Genomic DNA, 16,651 nt, shown 5'->3' on the forward strand with positions numbered 1-16,651 from the left:
GGGAGAGTTCAAGAGAAACTTCAATTATCTTTCATTTTTAATTGAAAAAAGGGGCTATACATTCTGCAATACAACAATAGTATTTTCCAGGTCAGAAATTGAGTGGCAGACGTGTCTTCTCTTTTTCTAACATAATTGGCCCTTCGAGTCGGATCTCAAGAAGTCTTTTTCCTCAAGGTTTGGACCTGAAACTGTGCACAGGGAGTCTATGACTCTTCTCAAAGTCCTCTGCCCTGGTCCGTTACAGGATTAGTTTGGTTTTGCGAGATGGATCAACTTGAGTTGGAGGAGTGTGACGACATTCGTTTGACTAGCAAACCCGGACTGGTGTTTTTTTTATTATTTATTTTTTAAGTTTAAATCCCTAAAAGCCAACTTTTCTTTACTCTGAGCTACTGAAACAAATATGAATAAAAGTGCCTGTTAGCAATAAAAACAAAAGCAGGTTTCTATTCTGTCATCCGTGGAAAATAGTTTAGATAAATGCGCTAATAGAAAATTGATGTGATAATATAATGTAGAATGGGGTCGTTCCCCAGCAGCAAAAGATGATGATGGATGGGTTTTGAAAAGGGAAGTTGGAAAATTCAGAAAGTTGATGATGGAAATGTTACGCATTTAAGGAAATGGGAAGACGAATATGGTTGATGGAAGGTTGCTAAGGAAATGGGTTTTTTATGTTGAAGAGGCCTCCTCTGCTTGTTCATCCTCCAGCCTCCATCCACCTGTCCCGTCCTCCTCCACCTCCTCAGTCCCCATCACAAACCACAGCCCTGGTCCCACAGAGCCCAGACCCCAGACCCTGTGTCTACATTTGTTACTGACCCAAACCAGATTTCCAAAATAGGCGGACAATACAAATATTTTAAACCCAAATATCCTACCTTCAATCCTCCTGCACAAACCACGTTCTTTCCTACACAGTCGTACGGATCCAAACGCACGATCTCGGACAAGCCCCCACTTGTTACGTCCCGTCTAGGGAGCAGTAATAAAGGAAGGAGGACCAACGATCATGGCGGTTATCAGACAATCATTTTATTCCCACACTAGGACACAGGTCCGCTTCTCAAGGGGTATGTGCTATGCCGCAACGCCGGAACAACACGTCGGTCCTGGCCGGGACCTGACGCCGAAGGAGCCCCCGAGGGCCCTAAGCAAGACGATCTTGTCGATGAGCACACCTGTGCACCGGTGCACCCAATCCCTCTGATTGCCTCGGACGGCCCTGCAGCGCACCTGTAGGAGCACACACACACAACAACGACGGCAGTATACAGCCGTGACAACATTGAACAAAGCTATGAGCCAGATCACGGAGACGCCGTTGGTGCTGAACTGAATAACCGGAAGTGGCGTGGTCCTGACCTCGGTAATGTTTTAGAAGCCTACTAACCTACTTGATAACAAGAACAGTGGGTAGAGCTGTATTTTTGGAAAAACGGAAGAGCAGTGGTCCTGCTCCCGAAATTTTGCCAATTAGCTTCAAATCACCTCGGATCAACTTTCCAAATCGGCTTGCGTTGATGACAGGATTAAGGATTCAGGCTCTCCAGCTTTCAGCGGTTAGGCCTCTCTAACCCAAACCATTTTGGAGCTGCACCTGAGAAGTCAGTCTGAGAGTCTTCATTTCTGCACACTAAGAAGGAAAAGCTTCCTTTACCTCCTTGGATGAAACTTGCGTGTTACAAGAACACAAACAGCTGTTGTGCCACCAAAAAAACCAACTGCCGTCATGACCCCTGATCAACCCCGCAACTAAGGACTGAGCAGAAACCGAGTTAAACAAGACTCGTAGCCACACTTGGCCTGCCATGTGGTCAGTAGCTTAGCATAAACCTAGCTCCCTTGCTGAGCTCTCCCCTCCTTATCTCGCAGACACACACACACACACACACACACACACACACACACACACACACACACACCTCCCCCTCCCCATGCATGAATGAATGTTTTTACTTGTTGTTTTGATACTAGCAAATATTGTAAAATATATTAAAAAATATTAAATGGAATAGAATTTGCTTTTAAATTACGTGACAATTGTTGAAGAAGAGAAGGAGAGAAAATAAGTGTAGGAGGCAGATTTTGTTAGCAACTTAGTGGAAGAAAAATGTTCACCGCCCACCGCCCTAGCAAAATGGGAGTGGAAGCTTTGGATAACTGGGGGCTCAATGCGTGACAATTTAAGGAGCAGTTTTCTGTGATTTGTCTGTGGATATGTGTACTGTAAAGCTGGCTGAAAACATATCCACAACCTCAAAACGTCAACCGATGACCGGCAAACAGCTGACGGGGGGGTGGCGCTGGCGAACAGTACAGCCGACGGTCTGCTGACATGTGTGCTCTAGTCTTTTTCCTTGGAACAATTTCGCCCCAAAAAGGAATAAGGGAGCCTGTGTTTGAGCTGTGCCAAAAACGGCAGGTGTTGACGTCTGCTTTTGGCTTTAACATTATTGTCGCTACACACAAGACATTCACTTTGACAACCATACAGAACAAATTGATACCACAATGCTTAATTAAAAGCAGACTATAATGCTTTATTTAGGTATTCTATATCCTCTATCCTCTACATACCGTATGTCTAATTGGACACGCTAATGATTTGTCCTTCTAATTAACGGTTCAGTAGCTAACAGTTAGCCTGATCGCTCTCAATTGAGTAAACTTGATACTGATGGACAAATAAATGTGTACCATTTATTTATTTTGTTCCTTTTTTCTCCACCAGTCTTGCAACATCAGCAAATGTAAGTGTGGGTAAATCTGTGAGCAAAGTTGAGAAGACTCAATTATCTCCTCATGTGTTGACGCTTGACAGGACGTCCACTTCCACATTACGATATACGCATTTCTGTTTTTTGTGAAAAAGCTCTATTGGTCCCTTTTTAGGGTGGTGCCCCGTTATTTACTTATTTTGTGAGTTATCTTTGCAATTATTATTACTTCTATTGATGTCAATGATGTAATTTCACACTAGCTATTAGCCAAACATTACCACTATGCCCTGCCCAACCGGAGGCAACACATTGGACATCAGAACAGTTGAACGTAGGAAAACGACATTTGGTGGAGGGCCAAAGGTCAACATCAAAACACGTCATAATCATGCAGGACAGAAGATACGCACAGAAACTATTGTTCTTCAATCTCCATGGAGAAAAAAGCAACAGCGGAGGTGATGCAGTAGGAGGGGTGGACCCAAAGTAAAGAGACAAATCAGTTGTAAGACAAGAAGCTTTGGCCAGTCAGCTGAAGCTGTTCTGCAGCTTCTGCTCTCAGTGATGGAAACCTTGGTGGGAACTGAACTTTGCTTTCCACAACTCATCAACACCTCCTGCAGAAAGCAAACTCGTCCTCACTTAGAAGCAACGTTGATTTACATTTTGTTGTCCTCCATCTCTCTGCTCACTGTAGCTCTGAACCTGCTGGTCATCATCTCCATCTCCCACTTCAAGTAGTGACATGTTTAATTTATTTGTGAAAGTGGTAGATTGAATCAAGTGTTGCTTGATTTAATTTTTCTTGTATTGTGTATTTATATCTGACTGAATGATAACATGGACGCAAATATAAATATTTATTTCCCTCCAGGCAGCTCCACACCCCCACCAACCTTCTCCTCCACTCTCTGGCTGTCTCAGATTTCTTCGTGGGCCTCTTCATGATCTTTCAAATAATGATAATAGATGGCTGCTGGTTGCTCGGTGATCTCATGTGTTCTCTTTGGTTGATTCTGTTATCCATTATTACCTCGTCCTCAGCAGGAACCATGGTGCTCATATCAGTGGATCGATATGTGGCTATTTGTTATCCTCTGCATTACTTCACCAAAGTCAAACCAAAAAGAGTTCAAGTCTGTGTTTGTCTGTGTTGGATGTTTGCTGCTTTATTTTACAGTTTGCTGATGAAGAATAACCTGCAACATCCAGGCAGGTATAACTCCTGCATAGGAGAATGTGTCTTTGAAATTGACTACATCTCCAATCTTATTGATCTAATTGTTTCATTTCTTTTTCCCATTACTGTTATTATTATTCTACATATGAGAATATTTGGGGTGGCTGTGCATCAGGCTCGTGCCATGCGGTGTGTTGTGACAATGAAAGTAACTGTTAAAAAGTCTGAATTGAAAGCAGCCAGGAATCTTGCTGTTGTTGTAGTTGTGTTTCTGTTATGCATTTGTCCATATTTTTGTTTCACCCTTACATCCCAAAATAACTTGTACACAACTTCATCTGCAACCATTGTAATATGGTTGTTTCAGTTTAACTCCTGTCTCAACCCTCTGATCTATGCCATTCTCTACCCCTGGTTCAGAAAATCAATTAAGGTCATTGTTACACTTCAGATACTGAAACCTGGTTCCTGTCGGACCAACATGCTTTAGAGACACACTGCATGGGTCGATATTTAAACCTTTAGCCTGGACAGTAATTTGCAGAATTTTTTTCATCCTGCAACTATTTAAGATATCAATTTTCACCTTGTACCTTATGAACTTATTCAGTGTGGAAGGTGCAATCACATAAAGACGAGAAAAGAGTCTGTAAAATATATTTAAAAATATTAAATGGAATAGAATTTGCTTTTAAATTACGTGACAATTGTTGAAGAAGAGAAAATAATTGTAGGAGGCAGATTTTGTTAGCAACTTAGTGGTTTTCAAACCTTTTCTGTCCCGACCCACTTTTGAGGAAGAAAAATGTTCACCGCCCACCGCCCTAGCAAAAATATGCTTGTTTTATTTTTATTGAAATAACACTTTGTGACTCCTTCATCTATAATTTTACAAAAAATTGCGCTCGGGTAGCTGAGGGAAATTGATCACTTTGAAGTGAACCAGATTATTCCATCAACAAATACAAGTAAAATGTACAACCATCATGTTAGAAAAATTCAAATAGATTAGTTTCTATGTAAAACATTACAAATATTTAGCGGAAAATAGTTCATTGTGGCTGTAATGAACCTGTTTTCACTGAACATCTTTTCAAGATGACAATAACAACAGTCTCACAACTCATCAACACCTCCTGCAGAAAGCTAACTCGTCCTCACTTAGAAACAATGTTGATTTACATTTTGTTGTCCTCCATCTCTCTGTCTTTGTCTCAACCCTCTGATCTATGCCATTCTCTACCCCTGGTTCAGAAAATCCATTACGGTGATTGTTACCCTTCAGATTCTGAAGCCTGGTTCCTATGGGACCAACATGCTTTAGAGACATGCTGCATGTCTAGAGAATAGAATTTCATTTATGGTGCCTATTAATCAAGATTTCCCTTTTCACCTCAAATTATTGGGCCAGAACAAAAGGTAAACCCTCTTTCTTTAAATGTAAATAAATACATTTAATACATGAAAAATAGATTGAAAGTAAAATCTTGTATTACATGTTTTTAGCTGACCATTTTCTTTCCAAAGCAACTTCTATTTCATTCACAACCCATGTTTTTTGCATTTTTGCCTGGGGAAAAATTATGGATTGGGTGTCTAGTTCAAGAACGCCTCAGCCTTGTGCAGCCAGGGTTAGAACCACTGACCTCCAACTTTCCAGCACAACCTGTCCACTCCATGAACCACTGTCCCTGATCGCTATATATAAGTAGAAATGGCAGACCCGGCGGCTCCCACACATGGGTCATGGGTAACCTATGTATAAAGCCTGCAGTGTGCAATGTCCAATCAGCATAAAGCGGGCAGGCCGTGATTGGTTTGGCTTATTAAAATCCTGTAACAACCAAAGTGAAATGTATTGAATTTTTCCCACCTTAGCTTTAGGTGAGTTGATTCAGGTGTTTTAATCATAATCATTGATCAAATTTACAGTATGCCGAACATTCTGAATGAATATGAAGAACGCAGACCATTAGCATGCTATTCCTCCATTTGGGAGCCAGGATAGGAAAAAGTCACGATCTTGCTCAGTGTTTTGATCTCAGTGAGGGAGGAACAAGCAACTTGGCAGATGCAGAGCAGAGTGCGCGGGTTGGGATGTAGGGTTTGACCATGTCATGGATGTAGACTGGACCCGATCCATTTACAGAATGGCGACTCTAGCAGTGTGGAGTTTCTCTGAGACAGCAAGGAGAGCAGTCTCTGTGGAATGGCCTGCCTTGAAGCCTGACTGGTGGAGGTCAACCCACATGGAAAGAACCTTATATGTGGATATATGCACATATATGAAACCTATATGCAGTATATATGTACATATATACTGCATATAGGGTACATATATGCTGCATATATGCGTATATATGCTACATATAGGCGACCTATATGCGGCATATATATTGTCATATATGCGGCATATATATTGTCATATATGCCCATATATGCAGCATATATGGGCATATATGCAGCATATATGCGCATATATGCAGCATATATGTGCATATATGCCACATATATGCGCATATATGCCACATATATGCGCATATATGACAATATATATGTTGCATATATGCCACATAAAGGCTAAATTGTGGTGCTTATATGTGCATATACAGACCATATAGGTCTCCTGTATTTCTTATATCCACATATAAGCCCAATGTACACCCAATGTACAAACAAGATATGTCTTATATGGCTCATGGCAGGATCTGGTCATTATGTAGCTCATATCTCACTGTCATACTGTCATACATGATGCCTAGCTCATATTATTATCAAAGCATTAATTAAGAACTAACTATAATAAAAATTCTGCAAGAACTTGTGTAAATGCAAACACGTGAAATTAGTATCACATGTAATGTGATGGTATGGAATTTAACTATGGCAATTAAGTGAGCGGAGATGGAAAGCTATGATGGCTATACAATTTCAAATATTTCTTGTATGAAGATAGTGGTAAAGAAGATGTATGAAGATAGTGGTAAAGAAGAAAATGTATAACAACATCACTCGTGTTTTTCTTTTATTTTGTCAATCAAGCCTTTTTTTTGCAATGTCACTTCCACACATTCACATTAATGCAGTTTCTAAATGGCTGAAAGGTCATTAGTCTAAATGTAGCAAAAAAAAGTAATCATCATCCCATATCTATCTGAGCATTTCACTGTGGTTAATTAATTTTAACACAATGTCAACATTTCCGTACACGGTTTTAACGAAGACACATGTCTTTAATTTGAGATACTTGTACAGCTCCGCTACAGCGTCGCGTGCGAATGACGTCATCAACCGCGCTGGGCCGCTTGTGGATGACGTCATTCACATGCAGCTGCGATCGTATCTTTCGCGCCGAAAGATAACGGCTGGGACTAAGTAAAAAGTAGTAAAAATGGAGACATAGCGAAACGCTGATGTCTCCATTTTTACTGCTTTTACTACTTGAATGGACTGAGGGTGATGATAGTGGGGCGCATAGTATTTTGGCGATTGACTGTGTCCGGAACTTTTCAGTTCAAGATTTTTTTGCCTCGACTGAACAAAACGAGAAGCTGGGCGAAACGGCCGCCAACCCTGGCCGGTTCACCCAGCCAAATTGACGTGGCAAGTAAGTTATGTTACATTCTTTATGTATATATTACATTAAATTTGGCTCGCACGTAAAGAAGTGTAAAATGGATCTTGTTACCTGACTAGCTTAGCATGCTGGCTGTTAGCTACATTAGCAAACATTAGCTATTTGCTAATGTTAATGTTAAGTCTCTTAATTCGGCAGGGGAAGACTGAGAAGGCTTAAAAAAAGGTAACTGACTGCACCAATTGGTGCTTTAGTTTAAGTTATCTCCCCTCTCTTGTTTCTTAATGTGTATGTTTGTAGGTTTGTAATTGTGTCATCTATGATGATTTAATGTGCTTTGCCAAGATATATGTGCAAGGTGGTGTAACGCAAGTTAATAAGAGTTGGGCTAAAAGTCAGTGTCTTGTGGGTTGACAGTAAAAAGGGAGGGTCTTCCAAAAATAAGCACCAGGAGGGTGAGAAGCAGGAGGAGGGTCATGACAGACTTTCAAAGAACAAGGTACACTACCTGTCTGCATCCTGTGTGTGTGCTGTTACATTACATTACAATACATTCATGGTTCCTCTGTTTCTCCCTCTCCCTCCAAAGGTTGTCGTGAAAAAGAAAAATGTTTCTAAATACGAGACAGGAGGAGGAGGAGGAGAAAGTGGATGATGAGGCGCGTCATGACACAAAGAACAAGGTACACTACCAGTCTGCATTCAGTGTGTGTTATTAACTAAGCTATAGAGATTTTTATGTTTGGATAGTTAGTGGTAATATGTAATTTACTTGCCCCACATGCATAAAATTGTTGAAAAGATATTTTTCTTCTCTAACAAGACTGCGGCAACAACTAAAAACTCAGCGAAACCACAGGTGAATAACATTATGTAGTAAGGATGAGTATAAACTGTATGCTTTGTAGGATCCAATTATGGCACTTTTCCACTGCATAGTACAGCATGGTACGGCTCGCTTTAAATGGTACCTGGTCTGTTGATGTTCTAAGCGTACCGTAACGGTACTTTAAACGTGACATGAACACACTGAAGTGGTACTTCTGTGCCGTACTGAGACGAGTCGTACCACGCAGTGGAAAAGCAAAGCGAGCCGAGCCGAGGCGTTACATGCAGTGGAATAAATCATGTTTGTGTGCGGGCATACCATCGCTTTTTTACTTGCTATTTTTGTATTTCCTTGCACCTCAAGAAAATGTGATGTGTGTGTGTATATATATAAAAAAAACTCTTGCTTACTCCACCTTCATTTTACCCGCCTTTCATAATAATTTTGAAATATTACTTTAAGGTGGGAAGCCAACCAGAGGGGACGGGGAGCAGCTGGTTGCCCTGGATAAAATTAAAAAGGCAGCCATTATTGGTGAGTAAATGCATAAAGTGTTGAGAAGGGAAAACAAAACTTTTAAGACTTTATAAGTTCACCACTTTAACCATAGCCTACTTGTATCAATGTATATTAGGCATCAATGGAGACTGGATAAGGGTAGGGCACCCATTATTGTTACTGTATCTGCTTAGCACCTATAATACTAATTCATTGCTTGCTCACTTTTTGATCCCACCTTTCCTTTTCTAAAGCCACATTTCTGGGGTATTGCCCTTAATGTGCTGTACGGTGTGTAGTCCTCTATTTTGTAGAACATATATTGTTGCAAATAACCTCATGGCATATTGTTGTTGTCTGAAGTGTTCATAAATAATATATATTGTGTGTGTGTGTGTGTGTGTGTGTGTGTGTGTGTGTGTGTGAAACAAAAGGTCTTGTTTGCTCAAAGCCCAGCCCAGAGAACACGGAATGTGTTTAAAAAGTCAGGATTTGTTAATTCAGAACAGATAGCTGAATGCCATTCGCTCATTATTGTTACAATATTATTATATTGTCTAATTATTTTTGTCTTCTCTAGATGCTACATTGAAGAAATGGCCGGCAGCCAGCCGAGGGCAGATAGGAACAGCTATAAATTCCAAGCTCGCAGAGATGCGAAGATCCATGAAATGTTTTTTTTTTTTTTGTTGTTGTCATTTTTGTACATTTTGATAGTCCTTAAATAAATAATGTAAATTTCCACATTTTGGGCTTTTATTTTTGTTTCCTAGTTTGGATTTTAATAATTTTACTTATAGGTGGACATATGTACATATATGTACCTATATAGGTACATTTATGCATGTATATATATGTGTACATGTATGCGTGCATATATGTGGGCTTATATGTGGCGCATGTATGCGTGCATATATGTGGGCATATATGTGGCGCATGTATGCGTGCATATATGTGGGCATTTATGTGGGCATATATGTGGCGCATATATGCGTGCATATATGCGTGCATATATGTGGTGCATATATGCGTGCATATATGTGGCGCATATATGCGTGCATATATGTGGCGCATATATGTACATATATAACATATAGGAAAACGGCCAATTTTATATATGTCACATATATATATGTCGCATATATGCGCGCATATATGTGGCGCATATATGTACATATATATTATAACATATAGGAAAACGGCCAATTTTATATATGTCACATATATCAATTACCTATATCAAAACATATATTAAAACATATATGTTTATATAGGTTCTTTCCATGTGGGAAGAAGGTTCTTACGGTGGAGATAGGAGGAGAGTTAGTTATAGATTGCACGTTCCATAGTTTTGGACAGAAGGGAAAGAAGAGATACCGGTCTGTAGTGGTTTTCTTGAGAAGGGTTGAGGATGGACTTCTTCAGAGAGTTGTGAAAATAGCCTAACAGTTAATAGAGCATTATTAATGAGACAGGTGAGGAACAGATTAAGAGCGATGGAATGGGGTCAAGAGGGCAGGTGGTGGGACAGGCAGAGGTTACCAAGGTATGGATTTGGTTAGAAGACAGGGGGGAGTCAGGTAGAACGAGGTAGGTTAGAAAAATAAAAGCGTACGTCACCTATATTTAAAATAGCTGACAAATTCTCTTAGAAAAAGATTGGAGGGGGGAGGAGGACTGGGGGTTGGAGGAGGTTTGAGATAGAAAACGAGGACTCAATTCTGGATTGGTAGAAAGAACTTTTGGCACCAGACATAGAAGCAGAAAAAAGGAGAGAAGAGACAGGCAGGAGTCTGGAGTGGCAGAGAACCTGAGACTGGAGCAAACAGGAGAGCATAAATAGTACACAAGCTGGTGGCGCGAAGGAGCGGTTGTGTTAGTTCCTGGTTGGTGAACTGACAATCTGGCAGGGATTGTGTGGAAGGCTAGAGAATATAAGGCCTGGAGGTGATTAGCGAGATGCCTTTCAGCCGTGCAGATCAATTGGTGGGAGTGGCACCGCCCAGACCAGGACAGGTACAGAGTTAGCTGATGGGGCGGGGTCGTTGGTTATACAGAGTGGAAGAGAGTAGTAGATCAAGAAGTGATCAGAGACGTGAAATGGAGTTACAGTGCGGTTAGTGGTAGAGCAGTTTCTAGTGATGATGTAGTCATGGTGATTGCCGGCTTTGTAAGTAGGAGAGGGATTGAGTGACAGTGCAAAAGAAGAAAATAGGAGTAAAAGGTCAGATGACTTCCCTGTCGGGATGTTAGGAGGATGAGCGGATGGCCATTTTCACTTGTAACAAGTAACAACCTGGACATGTGTGGAGCGGGTGGGATAGGTAAGAGGAGAGGTTATGATGAAGAGCAGATCTAGCCTGAGGGCCGTAGTATCTGCGGAAAGATATTCAAACAGGTACAGATACAGGGGTCAAACACATTATTCCAAATTAGCATGAAAAGGCGCCGCACTCAGCTGCCCCGAAGACTCCCGTCTTTGTCCGGCTCGTCTTGACACCCACGAAAGACTCCCTTGTCTTTGTCCTGCTCGTCTTGACACCCACGAAAGACTCCCTTGTCTTTGTCCTGCTCGTCTTGACTCCCACGAAAGAGTCCCTTGTCTTTGTCCTGCTCGTCTTGACTCCCACAAAAGACTCCCTTGTCTTTGTCCTGCTCGTCTTGACTACCACGAAAGACTCCCTTGTCTTTGTCCTGCTCGTCTTGACTACCACGAAAGACTCCCTTGTCTTTGTCCTGCTTGTATTCGCAAACGCTGAAGCTAACGATTCACCCAACCTAGTTAATTACTCCCTCTTAAGTGGAAGTCGGCTACGGCTGCGCTGACCACTCCACCGTCGCTAGGAAACAAAAGGGTTGATTGCCCTCAGCCGAAACTCCTCAAAATGCAAAACACTGAGCACCTTCACACCCTAATCAGTGAACATTCACCATGTGTATTTTTGACGAACTGAGAGTTTTCAATGATTCAAGTCTGCTCTGCTTCAGAGAGAAAGCAAAACAGAGTTAGATCAGGTTAAACTTAGCAAAGATAGGAGGGCACACTAGCTGTGTTGTCGGAAGGCCTAGTAGTCGAGATGCACACATCCAAGTGTAGAAGTCGCTACAGAAGCGCCATGTGTGCCAGTGACGTGCGGTGAGGTTTGTGGCTGTGGAGGCACTGACTCTTTCCAAGTCAGATTCACAAATAGATGAATTCCACAGAGTAGCGTAAATTCACCATTAAACTGGCTGCTTGCACATTGACTAATGGTAATATCCTGTATCAGCAATCTTTACACAGAAATAGATAATGGCCATATTTGGGCAAGGAAGACTGGTAAATTTATAGCGGCACAGCTGTGGTATTGTTGTCCGGGTGGAAATCGGGAGAAATTCGAGAGAAAGGTCGGTCCGGGAGATTTTCGGGAGGGTCCTTGAAATTCGGGAGTGTCCCGAAAAAATCGGGAGATTTGGCATGTATGTTAATTATCCTAAAAACCCAATGTCTCCCCCATATCAGAATGGTTTGACCCAACCTGGCACACGCTGCTGAAAACATGGACGGTCGAGCCGGCAAAAAAAACGACACTCCGATGCATTAAAAAAGTCCCTTCAAAATAAAATCAGAGGATAAATCTTTTTTTTTTTCTCTAATTTTTATTTTCCCTTGCAAAGTGGGTCACGACCCACCAGTTGAGCATCACAGGTCTAGCTAACCTATTATCTTTCTCAGCAAAGCATGTAATAGTTCTACATAGTTGCCACGATTAGAAGAGGTGGTACTCTCATTGTTACCGCAAAATGATAATTCCTGTTTGGCTAGGAAGCAAATTCCATTAAGGAGGTCTTTTAAAAGCTCTCGGTTTTCCTTTACCGTAGCATTGTGGACGCTAATATTTAGCCTCTGCTGTTCGTCCAAAGCCAAATCTATCCTTGCACTTCCAAAAGTTTTGGCACCAATTTGGCTTTGAATGTGAGTAGTTGAACTCTCGTGTCTACTGAGGCAAAGCCAGTCTTTTCGGTTGTACCACTCTGTTTGAAAAGAACGTGTTATCTCCTGTCCCGTTGTTTGAAGCAAATCCTTCAGCTCCATCATGAGTCTTCAATTATTTATCACTTCCAGTTTTGATGCAAAGTCCAGTTTTGAGAACTGTTATAGCTTATTTATATAATCTTCCATTTTCACTGACAGAGAAAAAAAATAAACGCACTTTCGCGTTACTTCAACACTGTTAGTTTGCATATGCTAGAAGAAGGATAGCAGAACAAGCCAGTTTGTTCACACACGCCCTCTTCAGTGATGCAGAGGTACTGCCTCACACTGCAGTGAAATAGCTGTAAGGGGGAGGCTGACGTCTAGCTGGCTTCCTTCCTGCTTTTTCACCCTGGGATTTTGTCAGATCAACATGTTATAAATATAGGTGGAATACATGACCCAGACTATGGAGTCTACGGAAATATAATAATAGTTTGTACAAACATTTCATTGGTGACATATAGAGTCATTACACAACATCAAATTGAGCAAAAACATGAGCAGCTCAACCGGGTTTGTGAGCGATTGCGCAATCCGAGAGGAAGCACCGCACGTCGCTGCCGGCTCGCCGTATTTCGACAGGAAAATACACAGCGATTCAGCGATATCACCTATAATTATCATTGGATTGATTGGAATCTAATAGTTACACTTCTATCACAGATCAGTGGACAAATATATTAAATATATAAATATAAATATATATATATATTTAATATATCTGGGTGCTGATCTGGGTCCAGCTGTTTTAACTCTAGTTTCTACGGCAGTAGGTTTTTTCTCTTACCGATTTTGGGTCGAGTCGAGCAGGACACTGCCGGTGTTCGCTCTTTTTATGTTGTTAAACAGCGCGTTGGAGACTCACCCCGATAAGAGCACAGCGTAGGGCGGCGAAGGGAAAGCCCAAATCTCAATGTATTTTCTGGAATTATAATATCACTCATTAACTTTATTAGTGATGGGACCGAGCCAAGTGGAGAGGACGTGCTGGAAAAATATATTTTGTGCAGATATATTATTTTACAAATATTACCAGAATATAATCCAAACAAATTCAAATATTGACTATTTGTAAAATTTGTTTTTAATATAATAAAGAAAATAAAGTTTTTTTTTTCAGTTGCTCATGGTGGGGCCCCATTGCCCTCTGTGGACCAGCCGCCAGAAGTTGTTGTTCTTCAATCTCCATGGAGAAAAAAACAACAGCAGAGATGATGAGATAGGTGGGGTGAGGTGGACCTAACGTAAAGAGACAAATCAGTTGTAAGACGAGAAGCTTTGGCCAGTCAGCTGAAGCTGTTCTGGAGCTTCTCCTCTCAGTGATGGAAACCTTGGTGGGAACGGAACTTTGCTTTCCACAACTCATCAACACCTCCTGCAAAAAGCCAACTCGTCCTCATGTTGAAAGAATGTTAATTTACATTTTGATGTCCTCCATTTCTCTGCTCACTGTAGCTCTCAACCTGCTGGTTATCATCTCCATCTCCCACTTCAAGTAGTAAAATGTTTTTTTCATTTATTTGTGAAAATTTGTGAATTTAAACATGTGTTGCCTAATTACAAATTTGTAGATTTTGCTAATTCTTTTTTCTCATTCTATTGTGTATTTATATCTAACTGATTAATGCCATGATCATTGATCCCAAAATCAATATTTGTTTCCCTCCAGGCAGCTTCACACCCCCACCAACCTCCTCCTCCTCTCTCTGGCCGTCTCAGATTTCTTCGTGGGCCTCTTCATGATCTTTCAAATAATGATAATAGATGGCTGCTGGTTGCTCGGTGATCTCATGTGTTCTCTTTGGTTGGTCCTGTTATCCATTATTAGCTCGTCATCAGTAGTAACCATGGTGCTCATATCAGTGGATCGATATGTGGCTATTTGTTATCCTCTGCATTACTTAACCAAAATCCAACCAAAAAGCGTTAAAGTCTGTGTTTGTCTGTGTTGGATGTTTGCTGCTTTATTTAACAGTCTGTTGCTGAAAAATAACTTGCAACAACCAGGCAGGTATAACTCCTGCATAGGAGAGTGTGTCTTTGAAATGAACTACATCGCTAATCTTATTGATCTAATTGTTACATTCATTTTTCCCATTATTGTTATAATCATTCTATATATTAGAATATTTGGGGTGGCTGTGTATCAGGCTCGTGCCATGCGGTCTCACATTGCAGTTGTTAAAAACAAAATAACTGCCAAAAAGTCTGAAATGAAAGCAGCAAGGAATCTTGGTGTTGTTGTAGTTGTGTTTCTAATATGCGTTTGCCCATATTATTGTTTCGCTCTTACATCCCAAAATAAGTTGTACACAACTTCATCTGTAACCTTTGTAATATGGTTGTTTCAGTTTAACTCCTGTCTCAACCCTCTGATCTATGCCATTCTCTACCCCTGGTTCAGAAAATCAATTAAGGTCATTGTTACACTTGAGATACTGAAGCCTGGTTCCTGTCGGACCAACATGCTTTAGAGACACGCTGCATGGGTCTAAACATAAACCGGCTGAACAGCAATATGCTGTATTTTATTCACCTCAAGCAAGATTTCCTTTTTACCTCAATTTTGCCAGAGTTTACAATTTTCTTTCTCAGGTCGCTGGACAGACCTACAAGAACATGGTACAACTGTGTTGTACAACACTATCCCCTCTGGTTTTTCCTTTTGTTACCCTGCTGCTGCTATCCTTCATCATGAAACTATTCAGTGGGGCAAGAACTTGTGAAAAAAATTGAAAAAAAACATCAAATGTAATAGAGTTTTGCTTTCGGATCATGTGACTAAATGTAAATAAACTAATTTAATACATGATAAATATATTGTATCGATGAATAAAATTATAATCTTTTATTACTTAATCTTTTTATTGAAATTAGGGTAATCAGGGTTTACTGATTTTTCCATAGCAGCATGTTATGTAAGTAAGCTATCGTATAAGTGAGTCACTATATCGACCCACAAAGGGAGTTTTAATATTTCTTAAAATGATGGATTAATTTAAATGGATCATGAATTAATTACATTACACTATACAAATAATATTGCGAGGAAAAACTGGAAAACTTAAACCTTAGAATATGCAACATGGCGTTGATGCTTTCTAGTTGATATTAATATATTGTAAACAAAACATCTGCACCTCAATCGCAGAGATAGGCTAATAATGTTCATAACTTTCACAACTATAGCTGTTATAAAGTTCAAAGTGGTGCTTCAATGTATATGTTATATATTTGCCTAACAACAACTAAGTTAGCCGGAAAATTTTCAGGATGAGATGACGTAGATCAGACTTTTTGGTTCCCTCATGCAAGTTTGGCTATACCCCCAATTTATTTACAAGACGACCGTCTTGAGCCGCAACGTTACGTGATGAAGACCACACGCTGCAGCCGAGCATCGACTGTCTCTCATACTGTCTGAAACACTCTCTCACCTTACATCTTCTGCCGCAAACTAAAGACACACTTCTTCAGACTATCCCTTAACTAAAAACTCATATATTACATTGCGTCACTAAAATAGTACTTATAGTGGCTCTTATCTATAACAAGTTGTAAATTGGCCTATTTGATGAAATTGCACTTTCTTAGGTATGGGCCTGGAGTTTGACACCCATGGACTAGAGAGTCACGCCCCCCAGTTTGAGAAACATTCATCATTATCCAAAGTGATAAAGTCACTAAGAGAAAAACACTCGATAACATCGCGACTCTTTGCTCCTAAATGGTGGAACAAGCTAATCTAATGACATCAGGAGCGCAGAGAGCCTATACACCTTTCACCGCAAACTAAAGACACACCTCTTCAGACTATACCTTC

General features: G+C 40.6%; 2 protein-coding genes and 1 long non-coding RNA gene across 3 annotated transcripts; all 3 read left to right on the forward strand.

Moving 5' to 3' along the window:
• The first annotated feature begins 1,078 nt into the window (after positions 1 to 1,078).
• On the forward strand, positions 1,079 to 4,396 carry LOC134132789 (trace amine-associated receptor 13c-like). Its single transcript, XM_062564869.1, has 3 exons — positions 1,079 to 1,194; positions 3,350 to 3,463; positions 3,601 to 4,396. The coding sequence occupies exons 1-3, from the start codon at positions 1,079 to 1,081 to the stop codon at positions 4,394 to 4,396; spliced, it is 1,026 nt and encodes a 341-aa protein (XP_062420853.1).
• A 2,949-nt stretch (positions 4,397 to 7,345) lies between these two features.
• Positions 7,346 to 9,554, forward strand: LOC134132822 (uncharacterized). Its single transcript, XR_009957003.1, has 4 exons — positions 7,346 to 7,982; positions 8,073 to 8,166; positions 8,775 to 8,846; positions 9,391 to 9,554. It is a non-coding gene; the product is annotated as an uncharacterized LOC134132822 (long non-coding RNA).
• A 4,623-nt stretch (positions 9,555 to 14,177) lies between these two features.
• Positions 14,178 to 15,302, forward strand: LOC119228803 (trace amine-associated receptor 13c-like; the record flags this gene model as incomplete). The annotated part of the gene is made up of 2 exons (XM_037488736.2): positions 14,178 to 14,323; positions 14,498 to 15,302. Coding segments are annotated over 2 exons (951 nt in total), but the record flags the coding sequence as incomplete, so codon positions are not given.
• Positions 15,303 to 16,651: the final 1,349 nt, after the last annotated feature.

Source organism: Pungitius pungitius, chromosome 10 (assembly GCF_949316345.1).
Source record: "Pungitius pungitius chromosome 10, fPunPun2.1, whole genome shotgun sequence".
Lineage (NCBI taxonomy): Eukaryota > Metazoa > Chordata > Actinopteri > Perciformes > Gasterosteidae > Pungitius > Pungitius pungitius.